At 44.7% G+C, this 20,576-nt stretch overlaps 4 protein-coding genes across 5 annotated transcripts in view; 1 reads left to right on the plus strand and 3 right to left on the minus strand.

Moving 5' to 3' along the window:
- The window catches only part of LOC105453813 (colorectal mutant cancer protein), a 42,613-nt gene extending 25,083 nt beyond the window's left edge, over positions 1-17,530 (plus strand). The window contains exons 4-14 of the mRNA XM_011696023.1: positions 11,576-11,837; positions 12,398-12,543; positions 12,965-13,186; positions 13,379-13,567; positions 13,862-14,052; positions 14,138-14,404; positions 14,483-14,678; positions 14,785-14,976; positions 15,052-15,239; positions 15,319-15,421; positions 16,939-17,530. Coding sequence (XP_011694325.1) covers positions 11,576-11,837; positions 12,398-12,543; positions 12,965-13,186; positions 13,379-13,567; positions 13,862-14,052; positions 14,138-14,404; positions 14,483-14,678; positions 14,785-14,976; positions 15,052-15,239; positions 15,319-15,421; positions 16,939-17,049 — 2,067 coding nt within the window. The 3' untranslated portion in view covers positions 17,050-17,530. The remainder of the gene's footprint in view (positions 1-11,575; positions 11,838-12,397; positions 12,544-12,964; positions 13,187-13,378; positions 13,568-13,861; positions 14,053-14,137; positions 14,405-14,482; positions 14,679-14,784; positions 14,977-15,051; positions 15,240-15,318; positions 15,422-16,938) is intronic.
- LOC105453812 lies at positions 9,323-10,414 on the minus strand. Its single transcript, XM_011696022.1, has 2 exons — positions 10,311-10,414; positions 9,323-9,678 (listed from the first exon to the last, which is right to left on the minus strand). The coding sequence occupies exon 2, from the start codon at positions 9,656-9,658 to the stop codon at positions 9,449-9,451; it is 210 nt and encodes a 69-aa protein (XP_011694324.1). The 5' UTR covers positions 9,659-9,678; positions 10,311-10,414; the 3' UTR covers positions 9,323-9,448.
- Positions 15,423-15,787, minus strand: LOC105453811. Its single transcript, XM_011696021.1, has one exon. It carries the CDS (start codon positions 15,691-15,693, stop codon positions 15,523-15,525), a length of 171 nt encoding a protein of 56 aa, XP_011694323.1. The 5' UTR covers positions 15,694-15,787; the 3' UTR covers positions 15,423-15,522.
- On the minus strand, positions 15,860-19,878 carry LOC105453810 (pre-mRNA-splicing factor SPF27). 2 transcript variants are annotated; one of them, XM_011696020.1, is made up of 4 exons: positions 19,587-19,878; positions 19,164-19,429; positions 17,653-18,049; positions 15,860-15,948 (listed from the first exon to the last, which is right to left on the minus strand). In XM_011696020.1, exons 1-3 carry the CDS (start codon positions 19,659-19,661, stop codon positions 17,659-17,661), a joined length of 732 nt encoding a protein of 243 aa, XP_011694322.1. In that variant the 5' UTR covers positions 19,662-19,878; the 3' UTR covers positions 15,860-15,948; positions 17,653-17,658. The 2 variants fall into 2 exon arrangements, with proteins under 2 accessions (XP_011694322.1, XP_011694321.1); XM_011696019.1 differs by having other exon boundaries at positions 15,861-15,948; positions 17,658-18,049.
- Between the last annotated feature and the right edge of the window lie 698 nt (positions 19,879-20,576).

Here is a 20,576-nt window from a genome sequence, read left to right on the forward strand (position 1 = left end):
ATTAAATGATACGTTTAATTTCTTGTTCAGCCGCGAACCTCAATATCCTTCTTAATTTCGAGAAACTAAATATACGTAATATACGTCATTTATCACTCTGCATTTTAAATTCTAAAAATAAATCGTCTTCTACTGCCAATTGCAATTCTGTTGCAATTTCAGTAGATTGACGCCGTTCACCGCAGGTTTGTTAAAGCCGTATTCTACGCGTCCGCGATACCGTTGATCGTCCGCAATTAGCATTCGGTCCAGCCAGTCATCGTCGTCGTCGTCGCCGGTCCGTTCTCCTAAATTCACGCGGTTCTCCCCGACGCGCCGCCGCCTCGAGTAATTAACTCGTTTAATTAACGGGGCGCTGCGCGACTGATAAGAGCGGCAAGATTCTCCGCGACTCGTTTACACGCCGCGGAATTCCGGAATTTCAACGGTCGCGCAACGGTGACGATTTTGCTTTTTTTTTATTTCCGCGAGCTCTGCGTTGAGTTACGATAAGAACGTGTTTGTCGAGGAAATGTATCAACCACACATCCCGCCCTCTGTCTTCTTATTTTTCTTCAGTATCTCGATATTCGAAGAAAATTTTCTCTCGGCACTTGTCGAACGCATCTCCCTGTCTTTATGCAACTGTTTACGTATTGCTTCGCGTAAACTACGGAAAGAAAACTGTTTTGCTAAAGTATTAAAAATTTTAGTTATAGATGCAGATCTGACAATAATTTTGTCAGACCGTCAAAATAATTGTGTAGGACGCTCAAGCTGGTTGCTAGAATGTCAAAACTTTTTTCAACATCGTTCATTATGCTTGAACGTCCTACGTAATAATTTTGACGGTCCAATAAAATAATTTTCAGATCTGTAGCTATTTAAATTTTTAGACGGCAAAATCTCGGTCTTTTCCCGTATCGAGCTGCCATTTTCTTCCCCTTTTCCTCTTTCTGGAAAATTTATTCTCAGTCTATTTAGTATTGCGAGGTTCATCGTCCGACTTAATAAGGTCAAAACAGCGCGATGCGTATCGCACCGAATTAATGATCGGGAAGTCCGCTCGTGCTTTTTCGGGATGTTGCACACACACATCTCGCGGTCTCGCCATCGCGCGTAACGTACGTGGGTCTGAATAGTTAAATAATAATTAAAAGAGTTTTCTAGACCAAGGAGATCCCGTCTCCGGCTACTTAAAAGGCCGGTGCGAACTCAATTACGCACAACGGCTCCGCGAATCTTCGTGGGCGTCGCGAGGACAAACAACCACCGTGGGCAGCGGATGATTTATTAAATTCTCGTTTCTCTCGTTGGCATTTTTTTTAACGAGACCGTATATACATTCGACGCCCACACGCGCTTCTCCGAGTTGCATATTTCATTTTTTTTTGCCGCGTATTTTTGGAATTCAACAGGTCCTTTTTTAGCTCCGAACCACCGCTTTACGAGAGACGGAGAGAAAAATGTGATAGATCAATTTTCCGAGAGAGGAATTTTTAATCTGTGACACGAGGGCGAGCCGACGTGCTTGATCAACGGGAGGAGCGTCGTATGCTTCATAAGCTAGGAACTCGCTCGCTATATCTAACAGACCCGAGGAGGGGGAGTTAATCGAACCCGCGGAAATGCGCGCCCCGTTCCGACACGGCGCGTCTCTTGCACCGGGATTAAGGGAGCGGAGCTTCTCCGTACTCTACTTTAGACGCGGCTCTTCGGCCCCCGTCGTCGTTAGCCCCGACGGCGTTACTCGTTATTTAACCAGTTTTATCGAGCGCTTCATCCACGCCGCCGCGCGTAATCGCGATTCATCCACCGACGCGCGCTGCGGAAAACGGGCAGGCGCGGGCGAGAATTTACGCGCCCGGTATGCAGATATACGTTTTTCCGTCCCCCCGAGAGAGAGATTTACGCCGCGCCGCCGCCGCCGCCACAGCCTGGCCGTCGATCGCCTCCCATCCGCTCCCCCCTTCCTCCGAGGAAGTTTCCGCGGGAAACGCCACGAGACGACGTAACGATGAAATTGGGTTGCCGCGGGGCCGAGCAAGAAGGGGTTGTTTTTGGAAGTTTCCATCACGTCGCCTCCCCGTCGTCACTTCCTCCTCTCCCCCCCGGAATCTCGCCCGGAGTGTCGCTATAGGGCAGGAATGTTTTTCTCGTTGGTCCAGTATCGCGCACGCGGGAAGGAAAGAATGTAACGTAAACCGGTCACGTCGGCGCGATGGTCCGGATGTAAACCGTGAGCCGGGGGTTGAAAAAAAAAGTTGGCGTATCGATCGCCGGCGCGCCCGTTCTCTCTCTCTCTCTCTCTCTCTCTGCAGAGATGCATTTTCGCGAACGTGAGCGATAGATAAATCACATTTAAGCTTTAATGGCACACGAGCGCGAGCGATGGGCGCGCGGAGCGTTTTAAATGCGCTGAATATTTCAGATATTTAGGGCGCGAATTCTCCCCTTCCCCCTCCGATCCGTCCCTCTCGATCAAGTTTACGCGACGAATTTTAATCCGCCGAAAAATAATCCGCTCCGCGAAACGGATCATTTTATGGTTTCGCGGATCCGCTGACGAATAATTAACGAACGTCGGCGGTGTCGAGAACGTCTCGCGCTCGAATTTTTTCTGCGAATTTGAAGATCATATTAGGTATAGCAATTAGGAAACAACTCCAAAACGTTGTTTCCTAATTGCTATAATATGATCTTTAAAAATTTGTAATCGAACAAAAAATTTATCTGCAAATAAAAATCGATCCTTTATTGCAACGGATAGCCAAGTTATTGCAGCGAAAAAAACGTAGAGCTGAGACTCTTGGGTATCTATTGGCTAAAACAAAGTCTGAAAAAGTTAAACCGTTTCTGAGAAATCTTGCAGAGTCGGACAAACGGGCAGACGGATAGATAGACAGACAGATGAAGCGTTATTAAAAGTTCTAGGGCGAGCCCTTTAAGAATTTACAAATAGAGAGAAATTAAGACAAAGCCAATTATGACGGACGGAGAGTAGACGCGAGACTTAAAGAGATTAAGCAGAAGAGAGAAGATGCACAATAAAAATTGCAGACGGACAAATGGACGGACAATCGAACGGACAGACGGACCAGCACTGTGAAATAATCAAGTAGTTTGCTACGCCGCGCCGCGCTACGTAAAATAAAAAATTCGACAATGCGCCTGAATTTGTGCCTGAATCGACCGACTCTCTGCGTTTTCTCAGCGATGAATCCAATCGGCGAATTGGCCATTTGTTGCGCAATCGTGATTTCGGTCAAGCGCGGTGTTTCGAAAACAAGTATCGATTCGGACGGCACAAACAGCCGACTAAAACGTTGCTAGACCATGCGCAAAAGCCGCCGTTGTGCGGACTAGGAGCGAGGGAATGTATACGAAAAATGTATGTGTGGTGCGAGTCCAAAATAGAAGTCGATCAATACCATGTGCGAAATGCCTATAGCATCGATGTAACCGCGCCGTACTGCGATATACATGTGTATCTCTCTATCGAAACCCATCCGCGCGAATCGCGATTCTCTCTCTCTCTCTCTCTCTCTCTCTCTCTCTCTCTCGACGGCGGTGAACGCGAAATCCCCCCGCGCTGTCGTTTTATTCATAAAATCTCTCTCCTTTTCTCTCCGCCCGAAAATATTTTATTCACGCGCATACATTCGCGAATGTAGGATAGGACGTGCGATACGGTATACGGAGATCGCGTTACACTTGGATCGGACGTCCGCACTTGGCGCGCATTAATCCCGCATTAACTCGCGTAGCCACGCGCATCCAACGGCGCGGCGAATCCGTTACCCCGTCGCGGTCTTCTCGCGGTCTCCGGCTTCTCGTCCTCGGATAAACAAAGCGTTCGTTAAACATTCGCTCGATCGTTTCCTTTCCCGGTGTGTATCCAGCCAGCCAGCCAGCCGGCGTGAATCCCGCTGCAGACACTCGATCGTACGAGTAGCGCGACCGCCGCGCGCCGTCGGACGCCACACCGTAGCATCCGCTCCGACACAGCCGCGTGATCTCAGCTGGACAGTAATTAAGACCGAAAGTAAATTAAACAAAATTCGAAGAGAAAGGAGAAGAAGGCGAAGGAGGAGGAGGAGAACAGCCGGCGGCGGCGGCAGTGGCGCGACCATTCGATCGGCGCGACGATCCGCGACGGTGTCTCGATCGCGATCGATCTGAGATTACATCGCGCGGAACGGCGGAAGATGCCATCCTGAGGAGCGTGTTCCGGGTCGCCAGCAGCTCGCAAGCTCTCGGCATTCAACGTGGCGGGTTTCGCGGTAGCCGTAAACAATGGCTCGGCGGAGCCGCGCTACTACGTGGATCACCTGCACCGGCAGCACGTGCAGCTGCAGCAACAGCAGCAGCACCAGCCTCAGTCTCAGCGTCTGCATCAGCAGCAACAATCGCCGCGCTACCCGGTGCAGATGCTTTCCGGCCACGTGCCAACTTTGGCCGCGAAGGAGACCATCCTCGAGCCGCCGCTGCGCCGCGACGACCTCGTCTACGTGCACTGCGCGACGGAGGACGAGGAGGTCGCCGAGGACGAGGAGGAAGAGTCCATGGGTCTCACCAGGTCTAGGTCGTGGCTCTGCTGCCCCAGTGATCGCCGACCCGATAAGACCGTGCCCATACAGGTCGAGGCCAATAAGGACATGCAAAATGCAGTAAGTTTTCCTGGCCTTGCGGGCGATGTGGGTGAAGGAGAGGGTGGCAAGGTGGCGAGGAAAGGAAGAGACCACCCTGTTATCTAGGGATAAATCCGTACTTCGACGCTATTGAAGCTCGAGGTCTGCGCTCAGGAAATTAATGTTCGCGCGAGGGAAATAATTCACGTCCGTCGAATAAATTTCGGAGGAGAGAGGATCTTTATAAAACACTTCAAAAAATTCGCAAATTATTTTTAGAAAGTTCTCAGGAGGAGAAGATTCTTCTCTCTCTCTCTTCTCTCTTTCTTTCTTGAATTTCAATCTCATCCTGAAGACGACGTTACCATATCGTTCCTGGTAGCTGTCGCGAGGACTGGGATTTATTCGGCGGCTGATTTATCGGCGCGATGCTCTGACTTTTTCCATTCGCGCTCGCGATATGTCGTCGCATCCTGATACATGCCGTCAGGAATACCTGTCAACGAGTCGATACACGACGGGCAGTCGGGCGGGCAAGCACTACCCTTTTCAGATCTCTCTGCGGCTTTGCAGTATCGAGCGACGATAAATCACCGCCGCGCCGCCGTCAGTCATACAAACGGAAAACACAAAAGAACTTTTACTCGATAAATTGCACGTCAGTCATAATGAGAGTGCCGGCGCAGGACAAATCCGACGGCGCTTTACCTGTTCGCGAATAATGAATTCCGCGACTCTCTGTTTCGATGATTGTCTTGCGTATTAATGCCCGCTGGAAAAAGCTTTGCGCGTCAATTTTGCAACTAAAGTGATATCCCAAAAGCTATCACGAGAATGAAAATTATTTTACATAAGCAATGTAGTATAATGTACTTTAAATAAAAAATTATAAATGTTTGAATTTCGGAGTTTAAAACGAGTTTCTAATTAACGACGTTCTCTAATTAACTTGTGAAGTGCGCGACGTCTTGAATCTCTCGTTTCTTTCGACTAGGCTTTTCGCTGAGATCGTTATAATTCGAGCCAGTTGTACGAAATAAATATATGAAAACATACATGTGTAAATGTCGCAGTTCTAACAATTAAGCATTTAGGCATCCGGGCTTTATCGATCTCGGAACGTCTGGAATTAATTATCCTGCAAGCAACGCGATTAATCATTTTCACGAAATGGATAAAGTTGCAAGAATCTACGAAAAGTTGTTGCACTCATTTATTTAGTCTATTTTTAAAATTCTTAAGAGTCTGGAAAGCTCTTAAAAATGATAGAGAAGAAAGAATACCTTTGTACGATTTATGACGGTTGACTTTTCTAATTTATCACGTTGCGCAATTTCACCCCATAATACGGAAGCAGATTAAGCTTGTGTTTCGCACTTCCACGTGCTTCCAATATTTATGACGTGGTATCCTAGGGCACGTCACGCCCTCCTCTCTCTCGTCGGTGTCTCCACGGACCTGGTGTCTCCGCGCACGCACCCTCCAGTTTTTTCGACAAATTCTCTCTCAGTCTAATCTCACGATGTGGTTACTGGGAAACTTCCGTCGCTCTTCTTTCACTCCTCGCACGAGAAGGCGTAACTTTCGCGAAAATTACTTCCGAGTAATATCCGATAAAACGATTCGAGTTGGGGCTATCGCTGGCTGATATTTTTCAAAGATATATTTGCAGTGTGCTTCGAGTTGGATCGTTGAAAATGTTTTTACAACGCAAATTATATGTAGCTGCTTTTACGTTTCCTCAAATGGAGCTCGCCGCGCAGAACACATTATTTTATCTTTATAGAGATAAAATTTCTGTCGAGATAAACTTGGTGCTGTACTTTATATAAGCGTTTTTCATCCCAAGATTAGACGCGATATTTAACCCTTAACTGCGGGTATTACCACTAGTGAATGTAGAGAGTTCTGAAAACTTCTGCGAAGAAAAAGGGAAATAAAAATAGTTATTCCACTCTGGAGAATAATTACATATTTACACATTAAACATATTTATTGCTGTAGTTTCTTGCATTTTTCCTCATTAATTGTGCGCAGAATCAAGTTTTATCTGTTTTTCCGGCAAGAAAAAACAATTAATCAAAATTACAACGTAAGTGATAAAAATCTTACAATTAGACGTCCACAGTTTTGTGGATTAAAACATGGGGTGCGTAAGAGAAAAGAATATTATTATACACGATCCTGTTGATTGCTTTCGGAGATCAGAGGGGAGATCAAACGGATCTTCGCCTCGCGACGAAGGTTCCGCATCGAACGAGTAATTCTAGCGAGCGGTGTAGATCGCGGCGGGAGAAGGGCGCGGTGAGGAAATAATCGCGAAACCGCGGCGGTTTCGTGCCACGATCGCGGAAACGATCGGCGGCAGCGGCGGGCTGCACCGTCTCGTCTCGCGCCAAATTGCGAGGAGGAGCAGCCGAGCAGTTTTCCGTAATGGATCTTCGCTCACGCGTGGCTGGCAAAACACGCGCGAACCGTGAAACCTATACCCCGGCAGACGCCTTCCGTTGCATTCCACGGTGCGTTCCGTGACGCGCTGCACAATTGAGGCATTTGCCAGAGAGAGAGGTACATCGCGACCGCCAGCCAGGTCGCATACCGCCGGTAAAGTTCAGCCAGGGGGGGGAGGGGGAGGGCCATATCGTTAACGTTTATGAGTTGGTTGGCACCGACGAATATACGCGCGACTGCTAAGTCTACGCGACACGCGCGGCGCGCGCTGCTAGGCGATAGACGTCATCGCAATTTCGTAGATGCTTATCAGACGCGCTCAAGGATACTTTATGTTAAGCGGAGGAAAACCTATAAAAATTTTCTAAGAAATCCAGAGGAAAAATCTAGAGGAGAAGAAAATATGTTAGAGAAATCTGAAATTGTAAAACAATTTAGAACAGGGAGAAAAAATTGACAGTTTTGTAACGCGAGTGAACGTCGCGTTACTTTCTCATCACAAGTTAAAAAATATTTTACATCCCCGATATTTTAAATAATTAATTTCAAAACATACACAATTTTTCTTCCTCTTTCCTGAATAATTTTTATATTTATATTTTCCTGAATTATTTTATATTTTCGAATTGTGTCATTTTTTCTTGCGGGGTTTGATCAAAATTTATGCATTATTCGGTCACATCGCTATATTCTCGTTTGTATTCGTAACTAATATATCAATCTACACAGTTTACGAATCGCGTTATTGTGCCGGATTTAATCTTCCTCGAAAGACGGCGCCTTTCCGAAGACGCAGACACAAAAGAGGGTGAAGAGACGTTTCGCTGCGAAAGCGCAACAATCGTACGGTACGATCGCATTTCTTGGATCAGAAATAGCTTTGAAGCTCGTGCCGTATCAACGCAAAAGAGGTATCGCCGCCGCTTCGGCTCGCTGGACCGCGAAAATATATCCAACGTCTTCCCATTTTTCTGCCCACCCTCCGCCGCCCACCCACCCTCGCTTCTCCTCCGTGTATCTCACCCATGTGCAGTACCAGACGCCCCGTCATTTGTATGCAACCGGCTCTTTTCGATGTAGGTTAATGGTATATGGTCCACGAGGGTTTCTCTCTGTTGCCCGGCACCTCCGGCGACTGGCTCGCGTGCATTTCTTCTGGTTCTTTTTTTTCCCCATACAACACGGAAAGTTACTCCGTGGAGGAACATCGTACACCCTCTTTGGCACGCATTTCTGGAGCACATTTTTAAACTTAAAAAGAAACTTGAATCGACGAAGCACTGCGTGAGACTTTGTCGAGAAAGTTAACGCTTAAAATAGAGTAGCGAATTTCATCGATCGTCTTAAGACTCGCTTAAACGAAAAGTCGTTAAATTTATCTTCCATCATAATGTCAAGTTATTATTATCCTAGACAGAAATGACTAGTCGAATTGACAGCGATATGATCGAATATCGATTTTTGTCATTTTATCATAATTATTTTTTAATTCAGCAATTGCGAATATTTATTTATATTAAGATTTTCCTTGTCTTTCGGCCAATTCTATATCGAATATTGTGTTTTCTGAATTTGCAATTTATGTTGTACGTGTATTAAGAAACACTGGATCGGGGAAATAAGGTGATTTAAATAAGGTGAAGCTCGAATTAGGATAAAAAAGAAATTATGCACAAAATCATTACCGCTTTTTAATGAAGATGATCGCAGCAAGATTTTTTCGGGGTTTGCCAAAAACAATTCGACTAATCGTTTCTGGGTGAGTATCACTTCGCGCGTTTACGTATACCTCGCGCGAAGCGCTCCTCTCCGCCCGCGAAAGAAAAGGGAGTAGGATAAAAATTATATCTAAATTAATTGCCGATGGACGGTCCGGCGTGTCCGAAGGCGAGTTCGGTAATCGAATCTCTCGCTCGTGACCTTACTCGCCGATGAAACTGCAAACCGCCGCACAGCCGGGCCGACCGGCCTTGTAATTGAATCCTTGATTGCTTTTTGTTTGAATTACACTCCTGCCGTCGCGTCCCCCTGTTTGCGCTGGGCCGACACATGCGCGCGCGCGCGCGCGCACGCTCGCGCACCCCTGACCTTAACCGGGCGGTGAGGAGGATCCTCTCTCGTGAATGAAACATCGCGAAAACATTGCGAGGCACGCGGTTACGCGCGAAATGTTTCCCGTCCGCGGGGCTACTATTAACTATATCAAGAACTTACGTTCGTGAGCGTGTCGCGTTTCTACATATACATAAGCGCACCAGCAATTTTCTACTCAGCGATATCAATATTTTTTATTAATCGCAAGAAGCATGAAGATACAACGTAGGGAGTTAGAGATAATATAGCAACGTGGATCTTCCTTTCGGCATGCATTTTCCCTCGGGGCGCATTTAGGGTTTGTCCCCGCATGTCGGTACCGGATCCGTGCCGCAAGTGCCGGTGTTGCAGTGCGGCGGTGCCATCACGCAGGGTCTGCCGTCGGGACAAGGCGGCGCTTCCTCGCAATTCTTCCCTGGCAGGTGCATGTATTCCTGCTCCTCCGCGAACGTCGTCGAGAGCACGACGGCGACGGCCATCAGCAGGACGATAGTGAACTTCATCTTTTATCAACTTCGATCACCTGTCGTGCGAGATTTATGAAACGTTACTTGCGTAACGATGACATAAAATAATGGCGCGAATTGAAAATGTGATAAATGAGTAAATTGACAACCGATTGAAGGGCTTGCTGCAACAGTGATCTGATTCACATTTTATTTAAAAAAAAAAATGAACTTTAAAACTTTATAACTTTGTTTTCTTCGTCGTTACAAAATGTGGGTTAGTTTACTGTTGCAGCAAGTCTTATAATTATTAGTAATTTAAATGAGAAACTGAATAAAAATTAAAGTAAAAGAAAAAAATGTTTTCGTCTTCCAATGACGATTTTCATGCGAAATGCGATCTACATCACGCAGTAAATAACGATACGAATTAAAAATGTGATATATCATTAAAAAAACATCGAATCAGAGTGAATTCATAAAGATTAAAAATTCGAAATGAGTTAAAGATCGAAAAATAAAATTTAAAAAATTACGTTAAACATTTTCACTTTCTGACAAAGATGATAGAATTAAAATTTTTAATGGGGTGAATTTAAGATCGAAAAAAAATGAAAAAATAAACACAAAATACGTAAAATATTTTCTCGTGAAGATGATCGAGGCAGGATTTTTCTCGGTTCGCCATGCGATTCGAATTCGACGTTACCTGAGCAACTCTTCGTGTACAAAGTCGGGACCCGCACAAAGTCGATGTGGCACCAACGATATTCCAGAAATGAGTGTTCGCATCGCCGCGCGGTCGACGCGTTCTTATGCCTTGCGATCTACCCCTTCGCTTCCTCTCCGCAGATCGCTCGATTACGTGATAATCATCAATGTCTCGTAACGTCCGATACGGCTGGCTGCGCGTGAGAAGGACGTCCCTACTTGGACGCGCACTTTTTTTTTTACGCACTTCCCGCGTGAGTAAGAAGAAATCCCGTGACTCTCCGCGGGAAATGAGGAAGCGAACGGACGCACCAATAACGCACCGGTGATCCGCGCCGGTGATAATTCCGCCGTTTAATTCCTCCCCACAACAGCCGCCGAGATCTCGCTCGATTTGCGGTAATGATCCCCTCGGCGAAATTACATAACCGAAATGCAAATGATCGAACAGGCCTGACTCACGCTAAGTATCTGCGCGCTATTTTTTGGTGCGTTAAGCCTTTCATGATGATTGCGAGCTGTTTACGACGAGAACATTACATTTATGTAATCTCGATTAGATTGATTTGCAAACCACAAAAGTAGACACGTAAGACTCCCACTTATACTATTATTTTATTATATGTCTGCTATTATTTTATTACGTCAAGCGAAACCTCTACCGCTTTAGACGATCTGTAATTTAACGTTTTAGATTTCAGAGTAAAATACCATTTTGTAATTTTACATGCTGAATACGTGTATTTTATTTATAAATTTAATATGAATATTTTGATCTTTTAAATGTCTTCCGCGATAGACTGAGCGATAGACAATTTTATAAATAAAATTTTAATGTAAATTTTGACATGAATTATCTAACAATTGTACAAAGTGGATTATATAAAGCTGGTTAGCAGAAAAAGATCTTAGAGCTTTTGTATCATACATATGTATAAATTATATCCAGAAAAAATGGTGTATTAATATAGCATTAACCAACAACAATTCAATTGAAAATAACTTGTTCATTCAATAACAATATTAATGAAACAAATAGCATTTTATTAAAAGCATGTATTTGTTTCATTATAACATTGTGCCATTGAATTAACAAGATTTATTTTCAATTAGAGTATTAATGTCGGCTAATGCTGTTAATGTGACATCATTTTTTTCCGTATACCATTGATATACATATAACAACAGCGCAGTAATTATGATAGAATCTTTCGGCTTCCGGGAATTCGCGCGACTGAAGAGAGAAATGATTTTTTTTTGCAGCTTCACGCGGCCGCGCTCTCCTCGCTGCGGTCCGAGGTGGCCGAGCTGAACTCGCGGCTGGTGGCGGCTACCCGCGCCCGCGAGAACGCCGAGGCCGCGCTGATGCGGGCGGAGGTGCAGGCGGCCCGCACCGAGCAGCGGGCGGAGCAGCAGTCGGCGCGGCACGAGGAGCGGCTCACCGAGTTGCATTCCGTCATCGCCGAGCTCGGCAGGCAGCTGGAGCGGCATCGCGCCACCGTAATTGCCGAGGAGGACGAGTCCGGTAAGGGTCCACACTCCGTTCCTTCTCTTCCTTCTCCCTCGTAACTTTGATACGACGCACCGGAGAGAGAGAGAGAGATGCTCTCTTATCGGCGATTACACGTATCGATTTCACTCTTCCACGGAGAGCATCGAGAGAGGGAGAGAAAGCCTTGGCGGATCTTCGGGAGTAACGAGTGTCACGGCCGATTCCCCCCGGCGGGCAATCAGCGGGATCTCCCCGGACTCCGACAATAACAATAGTAATAGCTCTCTCGGTAGCGCGCTCTCGATTCCCGCTCTCGGCCCTCTGCCTTCTCGATACCGAGAAGAAGAGCGATCTCTTAAGGGGTACGCGCGCGCGACGCGCATACCATCGTGTCGCGCGCACTGTCTCGCGAGAGAGACGATCGTTTATCTCGATAAATAACCGGGGGGGCATCTAATGGAGTAGATTTGTTTCTTCGAATCGCGCGATTGTCGAGCGAGAGTACCGAGTAAGTATTAATAATCGTCGGTGGCCGCGCGATCTTAGGATGATGCCATTCATCTTTAATGGAGATGGTCTTAATGAATGCGCAGAAGTCGAGACGAGCAGAGACGCCGAGGGTTCCATCACCAATCCGGTGGAGGAGAGCGAGGGCGGCGGGGACATTCAGGGAGATGGCGATCGCACCCTGGGGGACGCCGACTCGAGCTGCTGCGAGGACGAGAATCGACCGGCGGAGGTAAAGGAAACTAAAGGAACTCTCTTGAGGTTCCAATTTTGAATGTATTATATCTAATATCCGGGGTCCGTATTCATAGTCGGTTCTTATATTTAAGACCGTCCTAAGTACAGTCTTAAGTTGTTCTAAGCCAATCACAGAATATTGTCATCTAAAGACGTTACTTAAAACGATCTTAAAATAAGAACGGACTATAAAGAATGTCGGCCTGGGAGATATCATTGCGTTGATAGAAAAGTGACGCAAGTAAAAAAAAGAATTAGAATTGTGAAAATTATTTTTAAGATAAACGAAAAGAAATCGACCCTGAAGTTTTTAGAATCGATTTTTTACTTGTGTCACTCTTTTCTATCAATACGATAATATATTCTACATTTAATATATATCCCTTAAAAAAAACGCATTATTATTTTTAATACAGAATGGCAGGGAACAGCTGGACAGTCCGGCCGCGTTGCCGACTCCCGAGCCGACGCAGCAAGCGGCGTCGTGCCAGAGCGTCGCCGTCGCGACGCTGCAGGAGGAGATCACCGCGTTGCGGGCGGAAATCACGAGTCTGCAGGCGCAACTGGTTCATTTCAAGAGTCAGAGCAGCAATCACAGGCAAACGGCGAGCAGCGATTCGCCGCGTCGAGAACTCCGAGTGAGTGGCAGCAGTCCTCAAAAGTCGTCTTTCAATGAGAAACGAAATTGAAAAAATTAATATTAATAAAGATAATTGAAAGAACAAGAATCGAGATCGCAAAAAAAAAACAAAGAGATGTTAATAAAATGCAATAACTCTTGATTTAATTCCTTTCACTCTTTTTCACTCGCCTCTTCTCTCTCTCCGCAGACAAGGGGCAACACCAGCTCGCCGGAACCTTTGACGGCGCCGTGCTCGCCGCTCTTGCCACCGCTACAGACACCTCCAACAAAGAGCGTTACGAGGGAGGAACCGCCAGTCCTCAAAATGGCAGAGAGGGTGCGATTGAGGAGAACGGACGAGAGGCACATTACCGGCCCGGACATTACTAATTTCGGAGTACGAATTTCGTTTATAAAAAAAGCCGTTTGCACTAATATCGTCGTGTTGATAGATAAGTGCCACAAGTAAAAAATTAGCATTTTTTTTTAAATGATGAAAGAAAATTAATCCTGAAGGTTTTAATGACATAAGTAAAAAAATAGTATTTTTGAGATAATGAAAAAAATTGGCTCTAAAATCTTTAGGATAAAAAATATCACTTGTCATTTATATCTATCAACGCGGCAATGTGTATCTTTTTTTTTAATTTTTAAAATTATGAACGTAATTTCATATTCCAACGTATTTCAGGTGTGCTCCACGATGGTCGCTGAGCATCTCGTGTCGGATCTTCTGGAGCAGTCGAACCTACAGGAACTGAACGGCTCCGAGAAGCAGTTTGAGGTCGAGACGGAGCGGTTGAACAGCAGACTCGAGCACGCGCGGGCGAACAACGCGGTTCTCGCGCTTACATTGCACGAGAGTAAGGCGCAATGCGATAGGTACGATTCGTTAAAGTAATACGACCGATAAAACGCGAACAATTCTTTTCCCAATAAAATAATCCATATTTTTCCTACGTTACAGATTAAGCCTATTAGTCGGCAAGTACGAGTCGAATGCTACGGCGTTGCGACTCGCGCTGTCGTACAGCGATCGCGCGATCGAGGCCTACGACGTTCTAGTCGCTCTGCTGGAGAGCGAAATCGCGCTCTCCACCGAGAGAAACAGCGTGACGATCGATAACAGGAGGGCGGCCGAGAACGTCGCGTATCACGTGCTAAACAGACTCGAAAACGACTGTACCAACACGCTGGGCGCACCCTGGGAAGACAGCATGGTCTTGTCGGACGAGTAAGTATATGTATTTTTTATGTCGTAGTTTTTATGCGTAGTGCGTGCAATTTCTAACTGCGAACACACCTTTCCCAGATCGGAAATAACGTGGAGCGTGGAGGACGAGCAGCGACTCAGGAGGCACATCGGCAGGCTGAAGGGAGAACGTACGATGGTCAGGTCGACGGCGGTCGAGCTGGAGAGCGTGCATGCGGAACCCTTGAACTCGAAGAACACCATCTCTCTGGCGGAGGCCAGGAAACTCGACTTGGAAACTGCCGTGCTCATGCAGGTCGGTATCCAGCTAAGTTGAAAACTTTGAAAATCTTAAAAATTGCAAACTTTGAATTAAAATATATTTTAATTTAACTAATTATTGATTTAAATTTTATTTTTAGGAACTAATGGCTATGCGAGAAGACAAGGCTGAGTTACGCGCCAGGGTGTTCCTTCTGGAGAAGGAACGCGCCACGATAGAACTGAAGCTGAACGCGCGCGACACGCAGATCGCGGCCCAGCACGCCACCATACAGCACCTTCAGGGCCAGCTGAGCGACGCGGAGGCTATGCTCGCGATGGCGACGAACAAGGTATCAATCTTCATCGCGTGTAATCTTCAAGCAGATCTCTCTTTTTGCGCCCTAGCTAATCGAAAGAGTATTTAGGACCGCGGCCTAAGTGACAACGAGAGCGAGGGAATGGAGTCGGAGTTGATCGAAGCGCTGGGCAGGGAGGCGAGGCTGAAGGAGCGCCTGCAGGAATTGATCTCAACCCTGGACGAAGTCAACAAGAATTCCGAGCTCAGGCATCAGCAGTCCGCCGAACTCGTCAACGACTTGAAAAGAGCTAACGGGTAATTATTACGCAAAATCTGTTATACATACATACTTGAATTAAAGATAAAAATAAGAATTTCCTCGCGCTCTCCTCAGTGCACTGGTTCAAACTCTCGAGAAATCCAAGAAGAAATATCAGTCAAGGCTGAAGAAGCTGGAGCAACAGATGCTGGGAATGGTAGAGAGACACGCTGCGCAGGTATGATCGAATTATAGGTATATTATCCGTATTAATCACTCGTTTTCGTAGAAAAAAAGAACAGTAATAATTTATTACACTAGATACATTCTTCCGCGACACTATTCCTTCTGCAGTTCTTTCCGTCTCTCCTGTAGTCTCTGTTCAACCAGATCCTCCAGGTCGTCGAGCGGTTTGTAGATCTTGTGAACGCACTGTGCGCCGGTCAGCATGGTGAGCAGCGATGCTACGCAGAACGTAACGAATCGTGTCGTGGATATGTTGGGCGACATCGCGCGTTGACAGATCAGACGGAAAGTCAGTCGGTGCGAAAATTGCTCCGTCGTTCCTCCTGCTTTAGCCTCTCCTCCACCAGTTCCTCCACCCTTCGGCGTTTGTATGTCTTGTAGAAGTTAACCTCTCCTCCTACGTGCAAGTGGATCATGGAGTACTCCAGGGCAGCCCCGAAGATGAAAAATAACGGCAGCAGTCGGTACTCGCCGAGCGCCTTTCCCGGCAGTTTATTGATCAGCCTCTTCAATTTTTTACTGTAAAGGAACATTGAAACGTCTGAATTCCGTTCGCCGAATTACACAACCATCCCTCCCTGCTAATCTACTGCCGCCATATTGTTTCCGAACTCCGATGCATGCGCACTGAACAAGCGACGATATACATATACACTATCCATTTATATTGTTTATAAGTTCCTTAAAAAATGAAATATTCTAGCATAACTTCACTTATTTTGGCAATATTATTTAATCTTTTTTTTTAAACAATAAAATTAAAACATCTCATGACTTGATATGTTGCCTGGATTTTTCATTAAAAATTCTCTCTGGGTGAAAGATTAATAAAAGTGGATCTATGGCCTGTATCATAATTCTGGCAGTGTTTCCAAAGTGCCTCGAGAAAAATATCATTAAAGACCGGTTTCATTTTCGGATAAATTAGGCAATAACTTATCTAATAGATAAGTGAAAGTTGGGCCAGTAGCGTTGTACAGACATTTATCCATTAGATAAGTTATCACATAGGTTATCGGAAGATGACAACAACTGGCCCTAAATACGCTTGAAAAATTAACATAATGCCTAAAATATCTAATAAGATTATAACAGAAGCAAGAGTAATTTTTTTAATTAAAAAAAATTGTAAGTTTTCCAAGCAATATATCAATTCGCGACCGATATTTTTGTTATTTTGTAGTTAAAAAAGATCAATTTATATATAGTTATGTTGCCAAAATAAAAAAAGATTACGCAAGAATATATTTTATTTTATCCTTAAGTGTTGTCGGGTGCTTTTTAATTATACCAATTTTAAGAGGTAAATTTCGAAAAATATAAATCATATAGATTTTATTTTATATTTTGAGTTATAACAAATTAAAAAAGAAAACCATTTTTCCATTTACTATTATAACATGTTTTAAAGTCATAATTTGTATTAGTAAACAGACCGCATCAGATGTATATGATATATCAGATGTATATTGCAATCGCGTAATCTCTTAAATCAATTTTCGCTTGCAGGTGAAAACATTGAAGCAACGAATAGCTCTACTGGAGGAGGAATCGATGGGCTACAAGGGAAGCATGGCATTGCAGTCTCAAAGTTCTGGCGCCAGCGAGACGTCCTTATGACAATTGAGTGATTAAACGACAAAAACGACGTACCGTGCAAGCTTAGTAATCCAATAATTATTTTTAACATCCATCCTGCTCGTTGCGAGGGCAACATGATTCAACACAAAAAAAATGGAGATCGAACTCACACACGTATTTTTTTACACCGAATAGTCGAAAGTAAAGACGCTTAGCTATTCGCTTTGTAATTATATCGTGGTATATATCGCTGCTGTCCTAACGAGAATATAATTATATAAAAAGAATCGATTCAGCTAGGCCTACGCAATGTGTGCAATTGTGTCGATACGCGAAATCGCAAACAGCCTATTATAAAAAACAGATCCTCCAGCACGTCGTAAATTACAAATAATTCATTAGTTAGTGTATCGCGCTATCGTTAATCGCCGTGTACATATGTATATTGTAAAAGTATAAACCACAAGTGTGATACGTGTAAACTATAATGAAAAATAAACTCTGCTTTATTATAGATATACCCCCACACGCGTCCCTGAATGCTTTGCGGATATGTGAATCTATTTTACATCTCTCCCTTCTCCCACCCTCTCTCACTCTGTCTTTATTTTTTTAATTATTATTTGTATATATAAAATTTACATTACACTAAGCGTCCTGATTCTCCTGCTGCTGTATCTGCAACGCCATAGTCTCCGTGGCGTTATTCCCCGGCACGTCGGCCCCATCCTCCGCCGGCACGTCATTAATCTCGACGGCCTCCTTATTCATCAGGGTTCTCAGCTCCTCCTCCAAGTGCACGCAAACCTGCTCGATCTCGTAATTCTTCGACACCAGACTGACCCACTGCGCCTCGAGTGCTCGCAGCTTGTCGCCACCCTGGGTCTGCATCGACTTCCTCTGCCAATTGACCTCCTGAATCTTTTTCCTCAGCGTCTGCAGCTGCTTCTGCGCGTGACCCAGCAGCTGAACCAGCACCTCCAAGTAGGACTTCCACGCTTCGCAACCGTAATCCATCATCAATTCCAAATTACAGATTCTAAAATTGTACAAAAGTGACGAAAGACAGTACAAGAGTCGTGGAAGACGGACGATATACCGATAAGAGCCATCGGCCGTGTCTGTTTGGACGCTAAAGCGCTCATCTTCGTCTTCTCTAATTTCTCACTCGGATTTCCGAAACTCCAGAAAAAGCGTTCATAAGAAAAGTGTCGTTCGTTTTGACCTTTGTAAGCGTTCATTGGTCGTGTAATGATGTCATCAGTGACGTCATACTTTAGGCTCGTAAACGCTTAGGCACATAGAAAAAAGTAAGAGGTAAGCAGCTCTATATTTTGGATTTACTATTGGCCGACTGTGATTGGCCGATTCGCTTCCTGTTTACGTTTTTCTACGTGTCATGGCCTCTATTTCGTCAAAGTAGGGCAGCGAAAGAGTGAGCAGTATAATAAACGCTTGTTAATTACAGTGAAAGATACATGCTCAGATATATTATAAAAATCATTAAAATATAATTAGGCATGATCGATACAAATTAGTCACCATTTCTTTTATACAAGTTAAAAATTGCTCCTTTGGTGATAAATACTTATTTACAATCTGACTTGGATCTTAATAATGTTACAAGATGTGATATGTATAATTAACGTAGATTAATGCATTCTAAAATAATTATTCTTTAAAAATTTTAAAATTGTACTTAATATGTGGTATATATATATATATTAGTTAAACTCTTAAAACGTGATATAAATAAGTATTAAAGATTTAAACTGTTCATTTATTATGCTCCAATATAACATCCAAATAATTGATATTTTGATAATAATCAATTGATTTTTTGATATGACAAAAAGTTAGAAGTACTAATATTTCACCATTATAGCTAATACATTCTTCATCATCCAGAAAATCAAATAAAGTTAAAGTGTGAGCAAATATCTTCGATATACTTTTGAAATTAATTTGTTTATCTCCATATTAAATGTATCAAGTATTTGTTTAGGCTTAGAACATCCAAATAATTTTGAAAGCAAATAAACTTTGCTGTTTCAATGCGAGTGTTCGGAAGTCAAATTGAACAACTAAAAATAGCGCTTATAAGTGAGCGTTTGTAGCACGTGAGCGTCCAAACCAGAATTTCGTTTGTTTACCTGGTACCTTGATGCTCCAGTTGTGCACTACTGTTCTCCACACTCTCGTTCCACGCAGTCAAATCGTTGAGCTTGCCGGACGCAGGCGGTGGCAACTCGTAACGCTTCATACTGAGCACTTCCATCGGCAGACGAGACTGCATCCTCTCGAATTCGTGCTTCAGCACCTCCGTCTCGAAGGAAGTTATGCACAGTGGCTGCAGATGTTCCAGATAATTTTTCGTCGGCCTGTAACGTCGTGTCTCTTCCTCGACCATCGCCAACGCCTGAAAAAAAAAACAACATTGAATCATGGAATATTTCGCGAAATAATCCAAGAAATACAGAGAATTTTCCTTAATACGACACATTCGGAGCATAACCTATCGGGTTACTGTTGTTTTGTTAATTACAAAATAAAAAGTAAATGTAATTCTTATTTACCGCTTCTCGCACGCCTGGCTCATCGTATCCTTGGTCGATGTAGGGCAGTGCGTCAACAATGACTTCTCCAGCCATAATACGTAGAATTAAAATTACAAGCTCTATCAATTTTTTGTAAACAAATTACACTATCAATCGTTACGTCAAAAAGTAAGAAATACGAAGAGAGCGAACTACATGAAGGCGTCAACTGATTCGATAGATAGCGTTGTAAAACACATGCGTTCTGAAATACACGAGAAAAGATGTAATCAATTGTCTTGCCGAGCACCGACGAGATATTTATCAGAGAGAAGCATGAAGCTGATAAAGCTCGAGAGCGGTCATCCCTTTTCTGTGGACCGTCAGAATCCCGTATACTAGCGCCAGACATCCATTTTTGAAATAAATATCCCATCCAGTTTCGACGTATCAAGGACGGAATCCTAGCGCTCGTCAGAAGCTCGAAAACTCCCGCCGATACGCGGAGAACACGTTGAGCGAAGAGGTGACACGGAATCCTACTAATCCTAGCCAGCGCGCCTCGATATAGAGGCTGAAAAACTCCCGCCGATACGCGAAAAACATGTTGAGCAAAGAGGTGGCACGGAATCCTAGCCAGCATGCGTATCGACAGCTTGTCGATAAAACGAAAAACTGCTGAGCGAAGAGGCACGGAATCCTGGACAGCGGGCCTCGTCAGAAGCTCGAAAACTCCCGCCGATACGCGGAGAACACGTTGAGCGAAGAGGTGACACGGAATCCTACTAATCCTAGCCCGCGCGCCTCGATATAGAGGCTGAAAAACTCCCGTCGATACGCGAAAAACATGTTGAGCAAAGAGGTGGCACGGAATCCCAAAGCATAGCCAAGACTACTCCCACTCTCATACGGCGCGTAAGCCCCGCCTCTCAGCGCAAAAGCAGCATATATGCGTTGGTGGGGGCAGTAGGCTCCCCCTCCATGGCGCACTGGCGGCCTCCGCCCCGAATACCTCTGCCACCTACTTGT

This window comes from Wasmannia auropunctata, unplaced genomic scaffold (genome assembly GCF_000956235.1).
Source record: "Wasmannia auropunctata unplaced genomic scaffold, wasmannia.A_1.0 LD335994.1, whole genome shotgun sequence".
Lineage (NCBI taxonomy): Eukaryota > Metazoa > Arthropoda > Insecta > Hymenoptera > Formicidae > Wasmannia > Wasmannia auropunctata.

What these genes read in the sequence shown, in the direction of transcription:
- LOC105453812 (XM_011696022.1), bottom strand. Translation starts at nt 9,658, where the DNA reads ATGAAGTTCACTATCGTCCTGCTGATGGCCGTCGCCGTCGTGCTCTCG.
- LOC105453811 (XM_011696021.1), bottom strand. Translation starts at nt 15,693, where the DNA reads ATGTCGCCCAACATATCCACGACACGATTCGTTACGTTCTGCGTAGCA.
- LOC105453810 (XM_011696020.1), bottom strand. Translation starts at nt 19,661, where the DNA reads ATGGCTGGAGAAGTCATTGTTGACGCACTGCCCTACATCGACCAAGGA. An exon ending in AGCCAGGCGTGCGAGAAGCG is followed by an intron (nt 19,430 to 19,586) that starts GTAAATAAGAAT and finishes TTTTTTTTTCAG; the next exon opens with GCGTTGGCGATGGTCGAGGA. An exon ending in CTGGAGCATCAAGGTACCAG is followed by an intron (nt 18,050 to 19,163) that starts GTAAACAAACGA and finishes GTACAATTTTAG; the next exon opens with AATCTGTAATTTGGAATTGA.